Source organism: Nycticebus coucang, chromosome 1, assembly GCF_027406575.1.
Source record: "Nycticebus coucang isolate mNycCou1 chromosome 1, mNycCou1.pri, whole genome shotgun sequence".
NCBI lineage: Eukaryota > Metazoa > Chordata > Mammalia > Primates > Lorisidae > Nycticebus > Nycticebus coucang.
Genome location: NC_069780.1, coordinates 35,364,365 through 35,379,173, shown reverse-complemented (window position 1 = coordinate 35,379,173; position 14,809 = coordinate 35,364,365). Strand labels below are relative to the sequence as shown.

General features: G+C 41.8%; 1 protein-coding gene across 5 annotated transcripts in view; it reads left to right on the top strand.

Moving 5' to 3' along the window:
- LEF1 (lymphoid enhancer binding factor 1) overlaps positions 1 to 14,809 on the top strand; it is a 126,372-nt gene that overhangs the window by 105,415 nt on the left and 6,148 nt on the right. For 2 of the 5 annotated variants that reach the window (XM_053563671.1, XM_053563446.1), the window contains 2 exons: positions 2,725 to 2,773; positions 3,439 to 3,479. In XM_053563671.1, coding sequence (XP_053419646.1) covers positions 2,725 to 2,773; positions 3,439 to 3,473 — 84 coding nt within the window. In that variant the 3' untranslated portion in view covers positions 3,474 to 3,479. The remainder of the gene's footprint in view (positions 1 to 2,724; positions 2,774 to 3,438; positions 3,480 to 14,809) is intronic. The other 3 variants (XM_053563599.1, XM_053563362.1, XM_053563517.1) reach the window with 2 other exon arrangements.

Genomic DNA, 14,809 nt, shown 5'->3' with positions numbered 1-14,809 from the left:
CCCCTGAACCGGGCCTCTGTTCTGTGGACAGTAATCACCATCTCTGTGGAGAGCCTTTGCAATGCCCTTTACGGGGGAAGATCAGTCTTCCGCCTGAGGGGTTTCAAAAGTGGTGTCTTCTAACAATGTCCTGTATGTCTTTTGCATGTAGTTTACCTAAAAGAGGAGAGCTGATCTTCCCTGTTTGACCTGTGTGAGCTTTGCTATCTTGGGAATGTTACTTGGCATTGTTTGTGGAATGCCTTTAATTTTTTTTTTTTCTGATTCGTAAGTAATGAGTTTTAACTTTTAAAAAGACATAAAAAACATACCCACATATTCTGTTATTCTCTCTCTTTCCTTATCTTACCCTCTCTTCTCCCTGTGGAAGAATGGGAAGAAAGTTGTATTTAAAAAACTGATGTGTGAATTTTCTTTTAAAGGTTTTCCTGTGCACAATTTTTAAAGGAAATTATGTATTCCATGAATGAAGGGAAACAGCTTTATGCCATTTTTATAGTGATCATAATAAGCCTATCAGTAAAGCAAACAAATCAATCAAGTGATAGCATTTTAGCTAAGCATATTGTTGTTAAAATAACAGTATTATATAGGAATAGAATCTAAAGATGAAAGCAAGGGATTTAGTGCCAGAATGCTGTCCTGATCCTCAATAAGAAAACTGTATCTCAATGATTGAATAGTAAAATACCCTATGGCATTATAGATTTATAATTTTAATTTGTTTTTATAACTTTTATCTAATAACTGAGGTTTTCATGAATCAACAATGGATCCGTTTTCTTGGATGAGATTAGCCAAATATTTGTATTGTTAGAAATTATAGTTTTTAATGCTTCCCAGTATTATATAGTCTATTTGATTGTAACAAAATATCTTTTTGTGTTTCTTACACATAAATTTTGTTGTTGTTTTTTTTTTTTTAAGTCCTGACATTAGTATATCCAAACTACTTAGTTGTTTTTGCCTGCCATACATGTAGGTTCTCTTAGGAACTCTAGTTTATGCCTAGAGTATAATAACAGGTCATTTCCCTTAGGCAGTAGAAGTGTAACACCTCAGGCCTCAGACACTTGCCACACGCTAGCTGGGAGATGGGTTGGTGCTGGGAGTCCCAGCTGGTGCTCTGAGAAGCTGACAGTTACATGTTTGAGGGGCTTGGGACAGAGCCCAGGATAGCACCTGTGAGGAGTTTGGATATGCTGTGAGGTCGGAGGAGGAATCCCAGCCTTGTACTGGGTGTGGAGCAGAAAAGGTTCCTAGAAGAGAAGGTACATGAATTGCGTGTTAAGGGGCAAAGGGGAGCTAAGAGGAGAAGAAAGCGTGGAATGAAGTTCCAGATACATGAGACAACCTCATAGCAACTTCTGAAACCTGCAGTAATTCCATTTGAAAGAAAGATAATGGATACCTGTGAGACTCATACCCTCCCTCTGCTACTCCCCTCCCCCAGAGCTTCTGTAATAATCTCCAAAGAAGAATCCATTATTTTTGATATGCCATTTCCCAGGGTCACTGATACCTGCTGTTTGCCTTAGTGTTTATGAGACTAGTTTGTCAACCTTTTATAGCTCAGTGACCAGGTGACGTGAAGAAAAACTATCTTGAGGTGCAAAAATATGTACACATTTTTATAGAGTCACAAAATAATTTCAATATAGTCTTACAGTTTTACATTTTTTTTGTTACTGTGATTGTTACAACAGACATAAGAGAGAGATTGGAGATGATAGGTGTTCTGTTACAGTTATTTGAAAATACCTAATGCCTTTGGTCATCTAGTATAAATAGACTGTGGCTATACCCTATTAAAATTATTTTTGAAAGGAGGGACAGGTTGGGGAAAGGAAGAGCAGAGAAAGGGAAGGAGGGAGGGGGTGGGGGTTTCGTTGTGTGACACACCTTTTAGGGGCAAGACACAATTATTAAGAGGGATTTTACCTAACAAATGCAATCAGTGTAACCTAGCTTCTTGTACCCTCAATGAATCTCCAACAATAAAAAATAAATAAATAAATAAATAATTTTTGAGGGGAAAGTAATTATGAAGGAAAATGGAAAATTAGATCACTTCATAGTGGGACCTAAGTTTTAAACTACGAAATGTATTTAAAATCATGTGTACCTCTGTGCTATTGTGTCTGTCTTGGGAAGCAAGGTCCTTAATTGCCGGAAATAGGTCTTTGAAGTTATCTTTAGTTTTCTCAGGTTCTGTCTCACCCTTCTGCCTCTCTCCATGCTGTGCCTAGGCCATAAGGGCCATGGACGCACAGTTAACAATGTGGAACTATCAGTCATACAGTGGAATTCGCAGTAAGGTTTATTTTGAGCACAGACAGAAGTGGGTTCTAAGTGTGTGCTGGGAGTGAGAAAGGAATGCCTTGTACGCAGGCTCTCCCCGGAGGGGGTTCTGTGGCTACAGCCTAGGACATGATTATTCCTGCGCGAGAGCATGAGAGAGAAAGAGGGAGACAGACAGACAGATAGACAGACATGCCCGTGGCATCAATACTGACGGATGCTAAATATGAAGCTGTAGAGACAAAGGGCATGAAGAGGTCATTTCTTTTCTCTAATTTGTTTTCTTATATATTGAAGGCGAGGAGAGAAATAGATAACGAGCCCTCTTTACCTCCTTGCTACCTGCCTGTGCTTTCGTATCACATTCTGCCGTGTGTTCATAGCACAGTCCACGACATGACGATGTGCCTCTTTTTCTTCCAGGGTAAGAAAAAGAAGAGGAAGAGAGAGAAACTACAGGAATCTGCATCAGGTAGGCCCCCCGTGACTGTCCAGTCAGTCCTGGGCTTCTGATGAACGCCTTCTCAAGCAGTCTGCATCTCTCTACACACTGCTTTCTTCCGGGACGATAACTATGATTCTTAACTCTGCTTTCTTCCTGAAGTTCTTTAAAACTTTTAAGAGACCTTTCTTTTAAATGTGACTCCATGAAGGTGCATGTAAAAACTCTTTCCCAAACCCTGCCACCTGGATCCTGGTTGTGAACTGTGGGGTGTTTTGTTTTGTTTGGGGTTATTTGCTTTTGTTGTGTGTATTCTCTTTGCTTTAACACTTCTACTTTTTTTCGATTTGCACAACTTCTTAAAAATATCATTTTTATGGCGATTACACAGTATGTCACCTTGTATGCCCTTGAGAATTTCTTCTATGATTTGGCTTTTTAAAAAAAATATATAAAACAGTGATAAGGTTTGTCCTTCTTGTACATTATTTCAAGGCATCAGTGAGGTCCCATTTATTTCCCCTTTTTCTCTCATTAAAAATAAGGCCACTACTTGTACTGCACAAATAAAAATGGCTGGTATAAGAACCATAAAAGTAAAGCAAACAAGTCCACATGGTGTTGTAGCTACTACGTATTTGGAATGTACAGAAACCTCTTCAATAAAAATTTGTTAAAGACACAATTTTCTGCAGGTACAGGTCCAAGAATGACAGCTGCCTACATCTGAAGCATGGTAAGAACGACTCTCTGGTCCTACTGCTGACATTAGTTATAAAAAGAGGCACTTGCTTGTGAATCTTCTTGCTCACATTTATTCCATTCAACATTGCTCCTTAAAGAGGAAAACGCCACCAAAATCCAATCAGTGCTTTTTGAAAATCTGATGGTTTTTATACCGGCTATGTATTTGCAATATAGTCTGCTTTTATCTTTTCTGTCTCTTTTGCCCCATTTAGTCTTTCTCCATTCCCTTTCCTCTAACTCTTTCTTGTTAACCATTTCTTACTGACCAGTGGCAAGTCTGCCTACTTTAAAAAAAAAAAAAGAATGAATAACAGCAGGTAGTAAGTAAAATGCCATCTTAGGAAATCTGGGGTGGGTTGGAGGAGCACCATTCTAGCCCAGGACACAGAGTTTTTGCTCTGTCTGTAGACTTTTTCTTTAACTGAAGTGACATGTAGATACATAAAAGTACTTTGTTTCTAGTGAGAAAGGTAAATGTGGTTTATATATTTAAAAATTATGGCATAGGTACTTACTAAATTAACTGTATTTCTTCCATCAAGTACTTTTCCTTATCATTAACCATTGCCAGATTTCACTCTAGTATTTATAGCTAATATTTGTTTTATTTTTTCTTACTATCACATTTTAATCTACATGACCGCTAGCCCAAGGAACCTAGCCTTGTAAGTTAAGGCCTTGGTCTTTATTAAGCTTTGAATTTACGGTGTGACTACATCTTCTCTTGGTAATAGTTCTTCCCCAGGGAGTTATCTTTGATTCTCCTCTCTCTCTGGGAAACCACATCTCGTCAATGGCCAAGTCCCCTCAGCTCCACCTCTTGGGTTAGCCTGAGTCTTTCCTCTCACGGTCATCATTGCCACGGCCCCAGTTCAGGTGCTCAGACTTCCCACCTGGAATATTGCAATAGCCTTTGAATAATTCTTCTGCCTTTGGACTTTTCTGCCCATTCATCCTCCATGTTGCTCCCAGAGGGATTTTCTAAGACACAAGTGGAGTGTGTCATTTATCTACCTAAAAACAGTCAGTACTTCTCTTTGCCTGAAGGACAGTGTACTCTTGACCTCTGCCTCTTTTCCTTTCCAGCCTAGCCCCTGTGAATCCTATGCCCAGCTCAGACAAAACTATTCCCATCCCAACACAGATGGAGGGACTGCACCTGCCATCCCTGTGCTTAGAAAGCTCATGTCCTCAGCAGAGGAGTGGACATATGGTACAGTGTTTCTTAGGAGAAGAACATTATCCTACAAATGACTTGGCTTTTGACCAAACAGGATGACCTTTCCCTAAACTTTTAGAACTTAGAACTTAGTTTTGGCACTTAGATTTCAAGCAACTTTCCCAAAGGAGCCAGCAGAGATTTTGTTCTCAAATAGATCTGAATGTTAAATCAGCTGATTTGCCTGGTCAGTCCACTTCAGCTTTTTAATCTTCATTTTCCTCATCTGTCAAATGAGAATAACGATACCTACTGGCTATTGTTGTTTGGGTAGTGCATGCCTAGCCTCCGGGATGCATTTGGAGCCCAAAGTGTTCCTTCTTCCTACTGAGATTGAAGTCAGTTGCCCTCTTCTCTGTGAAACTTTCTTGATCTTCATTCATATTTCTCCAGGTTTTTAAAACTAAAACTCTCATCATTGTAATTTTATTATATCAAAACTCTTCTCTCAACTGATACTGAGTGGCAGGCTTTTCTCCAAGTGAAAGGAGGACCATCCTTCATATAAGTTGTCAAACAATACATGATTGTAGACAATGTCCACATTTAATTCAACTTAATGGCTGTTCACAGAGCACCTCTTCTGAGCCGGCCACCTGGCTTGGTTGTTCAGAGCATAGGGAGGACTCAGTTACTGTCCTGCCCCCAGAAGCTCATGTGGCCTCACAAGAGAAGTAAATCCAGTAAATACACCCTTTGTATTTTTTCTTTCGTAAGAATGTTGTCCTTTTAATTACCAAACACTTAGGATTGGCCAGCAGATTTTTTCCCTGTTCTACCTCTTAACATAAAGCCCCAGAAGCGCAGTATGCTAAGGGCTGGTTCTGGTTGATTTTGTCCTCTTCTGTTTGCACATTTTTTAAGCTAATTATTTCTATTAAAACTCATGCAAAAAGGGTGGCGCCTGTGGCTCAGTGGGTAGGGTGCTGGCCCCCATATATCGAGGGCCGCGGGTTCAAACCCAGCCCTGGCCAAACTGCAACAACAAAAAAATAGCTGGGCATTGTGGTGGGCACCTGTAGTCCCAGCTTCTTGGAAGGCTGAGGCAAGAGAACCTCCTAAGCCCAAGAGTTGGAGGTTGCTGTGAGCTGTGACGCCACAGCACTCTACTGAGGGTGATAAAGTGAGGCTCTGTCTCTAAAAAAAAAATAATAAATAAATAAAAATCATGCAAAAAATGTATTCTCTAATCCATAATTTTGGTATTCAATTTAATGTTCTTTATGATTAACATTATTTTAGATGTAAAACATGAGGCTGGGTAGATTTTTGTGCTAAAATGTATCCCAAATAGCTCTTAAAAAAAAAAGAAAGTCACGGCTGTCAGTGTGCTTTCTCTCTTGTCACTTATTTTTCCTAAAGGTTATGGTGTTCCTCTACCGTATACAAGTAAAACAAAAATGAAAACAAACCTCACCTCCACCCCCACTGCCACCACTCTCCCCAAGTCACCCAGTGCTGAGCGAGGCTCCTGCCATCCCCGGTCATTCTCAGATCAGTCGTGTTGCCTTTGAAGTTACTATCCTCGTTTGGAGAGCAGATCTGACAGTCATTTGATAAGAATTTTAGAGTAGAGAGGAACTCAGATTCACATTCATAAAGATTTCAGTGGATTAGGAATGATGATACTCCCCAGCCCACCCGCCCTTTATTTTGTTTTGGGTATTCAGAAACTGTTCTGTGTGTGACTTTTGTTTAGTTGTCATTCGGCATTTACTGAGAACCTAATGAAATGTTCGGTAGAAACCTGTAAGACTTGGAAATGCAGTGTTGGGTGAGAAAGAAGGTCCCTCCTCTCATGGTGCTTATTACATTGCAGTGAGGTAGGTGATAAAAAATAAACAGGAAAAATATGTGCTGCAATAAAAGCAAAATAGGAGTGACTTGGGGGTCTGCTTTAGGTTGTGGGGTCAGTCAGGAAAGGGTCCTCTGAGGAGGTGACTCTCAGAAGGAACAGAATGGAGGGGCATTCTGTTCTGGAGCAGAACAGTGGCAAAGAAATGAAAGAAAGAAGGAAACAGAGTGATGTGTGTGGGATTGAGGACACCCAGTCTCTCAGCTTACCCCCATGCAAACTGTGCAAACTGGAACAGGTCGCTTAAAGTCTCCTGACCTCTGGCTTCTCCAGTGTGAGCCATTGCGCCTCGTGGCCTCTAGATCCCGTCTCTGCCCCTCTCTCCAGTCCAAGTTTCTGGTCGGCTTGGCTCTTGCATGGTCTGCACTGCCTCCCAGTGTTATTAAAGGGATGCAGTGCTCTCTTATATTTACTAATTTGTAGTCCTCATTCTGTGTTTGAGTGGTTCCGTGTAACTCCAAGGTGACTTGTACATGATATGGTTGTTCTTCAGTTCCTGTACAGATCACCTGCCTCGCCCCTTTCTCCTCCCTAGAATGGCTGCCTCATTCGTGACCTGGGATACTAGAAACACCTCTAGTTTGGGGGTTTGATTTTCCACTGAAGTGATAACTTGGCTTCTTGTTTGCCGGGGACTATGTTCACACTAGTGCTGACTTCACCTTAGAAACAAGCCAAAGACAGATATTATTTGATTTGAACCAGTCCTACGAAGAGTGTGATATGAAATTTCACACAACTAGTTTTCACTTCTGAAGGGAGGTTGCCGAGTAAAAGGAAAGCCAAAGGAAAAAAATTGAAAGCCTTAGATAAAACCCATATAGAGGGATATTCTTTTTTGGTTCACTGAGAAGAGTCTTTTCCTTACTAGTAGGGATTGCCTAATAAGTTTGTCAGTCCACACTAGTTCAGAGTAGTGAGGGTTCCTCTGGTGGGAAACGCCATTGCAGTTGCTTCATGCTGTTCAATGTAGAAAGCTGGCACCATAAGTAGTTCCTCTTACATCCAACTGCGTTCCTGTCTCCCCTGTGTTTTTACTTTTGAGCATCATAAATACTCATTCTGGTGAAGCACATTGAATCAAAGAAATTACTATTAACCCAGAGTCAACACTGTGGAACAACTTTTAGGATAATTAGAAATGGTATCCACAGGGGCATATCCGCCTGTGGCTCAAAGGAGTAGGGCGCTGGCTCCGTATGCCAGAGATGGCAGGTTCAAACCCAGCCCTGGCCAAAAACTGCAAAAAAAAAAAAAAAAAAAGAAAGAAAGAAAGAAATGGTATCCACAAAAACATTCCTCCAGGTTGTAAGTGGTCTTTAGAGTCAGGGATCTTACAAGGAAGCCAGATTTCATGCTTTTTGCTTTTTGGACTAACATCATTTGAGGGAATGCTGGGAGCCCACAGCCTCTGGGGATGAGAGGGTACCTACTTCCTGTGTGCAGCCGGAAGGACAGTGTTGTGAGCACCAGTTGTTTGTTTATTTACTTCACAAATACCCAAGTGCTAGAGGTCACATGTGTTAGGCAGTGGAGGCCCTTGCTAAATGAGACTCTGTCCCTTCCTATTGGCACTTCCAGGGAAAGAAGATATAAGCAGAGAGATTGTTAATTATAAAATGTTTTATTCTGTGAAGGAGGTGAGTACAGTGCATTATATAAAAATAAAGGGAATAAGAAACATGTAACTCAGTGAGATCAGAAAAGGCCTCCCAGAGTACATAACACTTGAGCTACAAGGTTGTTGAGAGAATGACTGGGTTTGATAGCCTGGGGATTGAGTTGCTGTGAGTTTCTAGTATTATATATGCTTGATCTGGAGTATCACCTCAAGAGTTTGTCAGAAGTTAGAAATTATTATCAAATATGGAACTCCCTTTTTATCCCCTGACTTAAGATTCATAAGAAATAAAAGAAGCAAAGAATTAGAATTTTTGAAATGCTGGAGAAAGTTATTACTGAGTTTAAGTAAAATACTTTCTAAATTGGCTTATTAATATTTACTTTAGTAAAACAAATATGAAAAGCCTACCATTTTAAAATTATATAGATAAGATATTATTAGATATTTCATTATATTTCCTTTGGTTACATAATCTCAAAGATTAGCTTAAAAATAGAAATAATCTACTTTTAGGAGGTGGACAAACACTCTAGACACACACGCTCAACTCATAGACACACTCACCTACACTATGTTTTTGGCTTTGACATAATTTTTATTTCATAGACTTGCTAAACTAAATGAAAAATTAAAATATGTTTTTTATTAAATAAAAACTTAAGCCTTTATTTCCACATCCCTTCCAAGAGATGTGCAGGAGAGGTCATTGCCAAGCACAGTATAGAACAAGTAGTTAATTGTGCCACACTTGGATTTAAATCTTAAAAAAAAATTGGTCAGGTGTTTTGGTTGATTGTGGTGTTTGAGAGCCCACTGAGGTGCTCCTGAGTCCTTGAAGACACCCTGCAGATGTCCAGTTGCAGAGTAGGGATAGAGATAGCATCAGAATCGGCAAGAGGCCCGCAGCCCTGAAGCTCTAGCACGCCTGCCTAAAGCCCAAGACTTAGCCTGGGAGTGTTCTAAATGCATTCGATGGTCTAGTTGAGGAAAAACATTTATTTTCCTATAATTTTGAAACTCATCCTAGTAAGTTTGACATTTTTTTTTTGTTGTTGTTGTTGTTGTTGCCATTTGGCCAGGGTCAGGTTTGAACCTGCCACCCTCGGTGTATGGCACTGGCGCCCTACTCACTGAGCCACAGGTGCCACCCAGTAAGTTTGATACTTTTACCTCATCTGTGCTTTGAATTCTTTTCCACAAGTGCAAATGTAGTCACCAACATTACCTATTAGTAAGCTTCTAGGTTGTCATGCTGAGAAAACAAAGCCACGCCCTTAAAAAAATAGTAAAATTAAAAGGAAGTTGCAGGCAATTGGAGAAAAGGCTTATCCAAAGTCTCCAAAGTGAAAAATGAAGCTTTGATAGCTAGAAAGTAAAAAAAAAAATGACATCCACGTCTTGGCACCCATAGCTCAGTGGTTAGGGCAGCAACCACATGGACCCAGGCTGGTGGGTTCAAACCTGGCCCAGGCCTGCTAAACAACAATGACAACAACAACAACAACAACAAAAGTTGCTGGGCTTGGAGCCTATAGTTCAAGCTACCAAGGTGCCAGCCATATACATCAGAGCTAGCGGGTTTGAATCCAGCCAGGGCCTGCCAAACAACAATGACAACTACAACAAAAAAATAGCCGGGTGTTGTGGCAGGTGCCTATAGTCCCAGCTACTTGGGAGGCTGAGGCAAGAGAATCACTTTAGCCCAAGAGTTTGAGGTTGCTATGAGCTGTGACACCACAACACTCTACCGAGGGCAACATAGTAAGACTCTGCCTAAAAAAAAGACATCCTGTTTTCCATTCTTCATCTTTTTATATCATACTTAGAAAGTACGATGCTTTATATGCTTTATATCATACTTAGAAAGCACCTGACCTAGAATTGTTACTGAACAAGCAGAACAAGCACAAGATGTGCAGAACTCCAGAGAAGGGAGCCCAAGTTTGAGAGTGGGGAACTGTCAGGTTGGGGAGAAACAAGTGTCACATAGCAGCCATGGCAGCATGTGGCTATGCAGCTCCTCCGGGGCCCAAGTCGACATCTCCTAGGAAAACCTCTGCAGCTTGCTCAGCTTGCCCAGTGCCTGGCCTGCAGTGGTCCTTAAAACGGTGTCCAGCCCAGTGGGGGACCTTGTGCTGCTATTTTACCACCATGCTAAGATGCGATGCTAAGGAAGTGACTGCTGGCTTGTCATTTGTCTTTCTGGGATCTCAATTCACTCTGCCTAGGAGATAGCAATCTCTGTGACCTGGAGAGGCTCCCACACAGCCCTCCAGTCTACAGACGGCCTACCTTTCTTCCTTCCTCATCCTCTTATTATGCCTTTGTCCGCAAATCCCTGCTCCATTCATCACAAATGAGTGGAAATCTTGTAGAGAATTCATGAGGCAATAACACTTGACTAGAATATTCCTTAGAAAATTCAGACATCTGACTGGTAAGCTCAGGCTTGGTCACACTGTCTTAAATAGCAATGGCAACATAATGGCATGGTGTGGCTAGCCTAAATCACGTGTGAACTGCAGTTTTTCAAATTCTGACTCTTAGATGCACGCATGGGAGCCTTTGGATCACAAGGGCAGGAAGCAACTCAATGCTAGTTTAAGGAGAAAGGGAAATGTATTTTTAAGATACAGGGGCTTCTTACGGAATCCAAGGATAATAGTGAATTTGGGCCAAGGAAAGTGCTAGAAGATTCCCTGGGATAGCTATTCAAATGCTTTTCCTGCCTCTGAGATCTGTCCCTCCCAGAAAGTCACTTCCAGCTGCCCTCCTGCAGATTGGCATCCTCAGTTCTTTGAGCCGTATGTCTAGAGCCCCCAAGTTTACATGTTGTTACATTATCAGTCTCTCAGAGAGAGGAAAATTCTTTCAAATTCCAAAGAAGGGATTCTGGTTAGCCCTCCTTTGCTCAAACTTCTACCCTAATCCCCAGTCAACTAACTGTGGCTGTAAGAAAAGGTCACATGGTACAGAACCGCCCTCAGCGGCTCACTGCTTAACCTTGGTGGGTTGGAGCTGGAATAGTTGAAAGGGGAGGCAGGCTCTGAGCTGATCACTTGGGCTTGTGAGATAATCACACAGGGCAGTTTCATCTAGACAGCTGCATGTTACTGAAGAAATTGGGAGATGTTTCTCTATATACATGGCAAGAGTTTATAACATGTCTGTTGCAGTTGCTTGTCATTAATTCTCTTTTCTCTCCTTAATAATAAAAAGAGCTAGAATTGTGTGCACATTTCTTTGAGAAGCAGAAATGGAGTAGACTCTGAGCTGGTCAGGTTGATCCGATGCTGTTTAAAAAAGTAACAAGAGAGGGAGAGAAGGAGAGAAGGGCATGAGGCTTGTGAAGACCTTTTGGAGATGCTTCATGTTTAGTGTTGCTCATGAAAGCACATGGAATTAAGATCAATGCACTAAAATAACTCACTGGATAAAATGATTATTTTGGACAAGTTTTGTTTAATGAAACGTTTTTTTCACTGAGCTATGTGGAACTGTGTGGCAATGAGCCCTTCTGGATAGGTAAGTTCTCAGAGAACTAGGTTTACATCTTTAAGCATCAACATATGTAATTAAAAAAAAAAAAAAAACAACACTTTTGGAAGCTGGGCACAATGGCTCATGCCTGTAATCCTAGCACTGTGGGAGGCCGAGGCAGGTGGATTGCCTGAACTTAGGAGTTTGAGACCAGCCTGAATAAGAGCAAGATCCCATCTCTAAAACATAGCCTGCCTTGTGTGGGTGCCTGTAGTCCCAGGTACTTGGGAGGCTGAGGCAAGAGGATCACTTTAAGTTCCTGTGAGCTATGACACCACAGCACTGTACCCAAGGTTTCAGGGTGACAAAGTAAGACTTATCTTTAGGAAAAAAAAAAAACAAAAAAAAAAAACACTTTCAGATGCAACTCTGTCTTCAGCAGAGTACACTGAAGTTAAATTAAGTATTTCTTACTACCTCCTGCCATCATTTTACCATGCATATAACATGTAGTGTGTGCTACAAGGGGTGTAGCAGTCTGCCACTATTTGTTCTAAATGCTCCCAAATAATGTGGAATTTTAAGAAACTGCTTTTTATCATTCTCTTGTGTGTCTTCCTTTCCTGTTTGGGACTATACCTCTCCCCCACAGTACTGCGTTTCTCCCAATCTGCTGTGTGGATTTAGGAACCAGAAAAATGAAGCTTAATTGAATAATACATAAAATTAAAAGTTAAACAGGATCTGAGGGTATAGAGAGTGCTCTGTTAAAGAGGGGTAAAATGTGTTGTTTTGTGCATTAATTTCATGACATTACTGTGATACCTTGAGGCTTGTGAACTTCCGTTTCCTCAGCTGTGTTTTTCCTGACGCTGCCGGGTGACTGAACTCCAGACTCGGGAAGTGCTTCTGCTGATAGCTGTCTTCCAGCTTTAGGGGAGTGGCTGTATTCTTTTGACAGAATAAATTAAAAGCATTTCAGTTGAAGAATACTTCTCATGTTTTTGCTCCAGATTTAATTCATACCTGGCCTGAAATTTTCTAAATGTTTAGGTACCTTCTCTGAAACATAACATTTTTTGTTTTCTGCTGCCCCCTTACCCTTGAGAGTATTTTTTCTCAGCTAGCATAGTGCTTCTGGAGACCTTCTGTTTTATAAGCCAGATTTTAATTATTTTGCAGAATACTCCATTGGTCTTAATCTTCTGCCAGAAGTTAGATGTAAATAGTATGAATCTTGCTTGCTTCCCCAAACACGATAAGTGAAGTTGGAACAGCAGAAATGGGACTCTTGTTTATGGCCCACATGCCACATCCCAGGTTCTCCAATGGATGCCTCTGCCCGAGTTACCCCCTACCTTTCTGTGGCAGCTCTGTCCAAGGGAGGGGCAGACCTCAGCCCTGTTTGAGGGGGTACACAGCAGGTGAGCAGTAGTACTGGGTTCACAGGCCCATGTTGAACCCCAGGTCTCAGGCCACCGCAGTAGCTCACGTTCACTGCGCCCATTCTGACTGCTAGGTCTGCACACCAGTCTTCTGCCATCCCCTCAACGCACTTGATGAGGTGCAGAGGCCTATTATCTCCATTACAGAGGAGAAAACTGGGGTTCAGCATGTCCATGTAATGTGCCTGAGGTAATAGATAACCCAGGTCATAACTGATGGAGCCAAGATCCAAAACCAGCCTGGGATGGTGTCCTCAGAGTCCACACTCTAACCCATATGTGTACAGCCTCCCTACACCACATAGACCTAACCACACAAATGCCGGATGACCATGGAAATACTTGGCTTGAAAAGAAAGACAATGTGCACGCTGACCCCATTGCCTCACTTGTAGAAGGTGAAGTTAGCATCATTAGTGTGGGAGAACTTGTAGTAAGATGAGAGAAATGTGGACTGGATGGAGGATTTGGAGGTGGGCAGATGTGCTGTCACTGTCCTCTTGCAGCCTCCAGCTTACAGAACTGAAGTGGGCTTTCTAGGTGCTCTTCAAAACTTTGTTCAAGAACATTTCTCCAAGGTCTCCAGCAGTAGTGAGGACCTAGAGAGCCCACCCTGCTGGTGGGATACCTGTCCTCACAGAAGACATATGAGGGGCTGGACAGATGGGAAGAGGTCCAGTAGCTACCGAAAAGAAATCCCCCCGGACTCGTTCATTAATAGTCTCAGGCCTGGACCAGCACAGTGGCTCATACCTGTAATCCCAGCACTCAGGGAGGTCTTGGTGGGTGGCTTACCTAAGCTCAAGAATTTGAGACCAGCCTGAACAAAAGCAAGACCCGTCTCTAAAAATAGCCAGGTGTTGTGGCAGGGCCTAAAGTCCCAGCTACTCAGGAGGCTGAGGGAAGGGGATAACGGGAGCCCAAGAGTTTGAGGTTACTGTGAGCTATGACACCACAGCACTCTATTGAGGGTAACAAAGTGAGACTGTCTCAAAAGAAAAGAAAAGAAAAAAGTAGTCACAGACCTGTCTCAGAGTCATCTTGACATTGACAGAGTCTGATTTAACTGATGGGGACTCCCTTGGAATAACTGCAGGGGAAGAGGCCACACAGATTTAATCAGCCTTGCCTTGGAATACCTGAACCCACAGATGGGGGAATGACCTACTTCCTACCTGGCACTGGCTTCTGGGGGTCTTTTGCTTTAGAGCTTTGTGACTGGCTCATGTTGAATGCTAGGATAAGGGACTAGTTCAGGTGCAGAAACAAAATTCAGTGTTTGCCTTTTTTTTGTTTTCCTTTTTGGATCATGTGAAGGTGCGTATGATTAGGTGACGTTGTTTGTATTTCTAAGGTAGAGTCTGAGTTGCAGTTCAGTCCTTCACCCAGCTAGTGTGGTATAGGCCTGCATCGTACCCGTTAGGTGGGAACTTACCAAACCCCTCCCTCCAGTGTTCACCTTCTTAAACACATGTTTTTATTTTTTGCTTTTTCTCGGATAGTAGGTAATGTTTATTGCCAAGGAGCCAAAGGTAGCTTTTGTAAATTATGTGTCCAATCTTAGAGGAGATTTAAATTTCAAAGTTAATTTATGTGTTTGGTTCTCTTGATCATCCTGCTTTCAAACAGAGCACAATATGTTGGAGTGGCTGCAGTGTTCTGGAGTGTAGACCACTTCCACCAGTATAAAATGCTG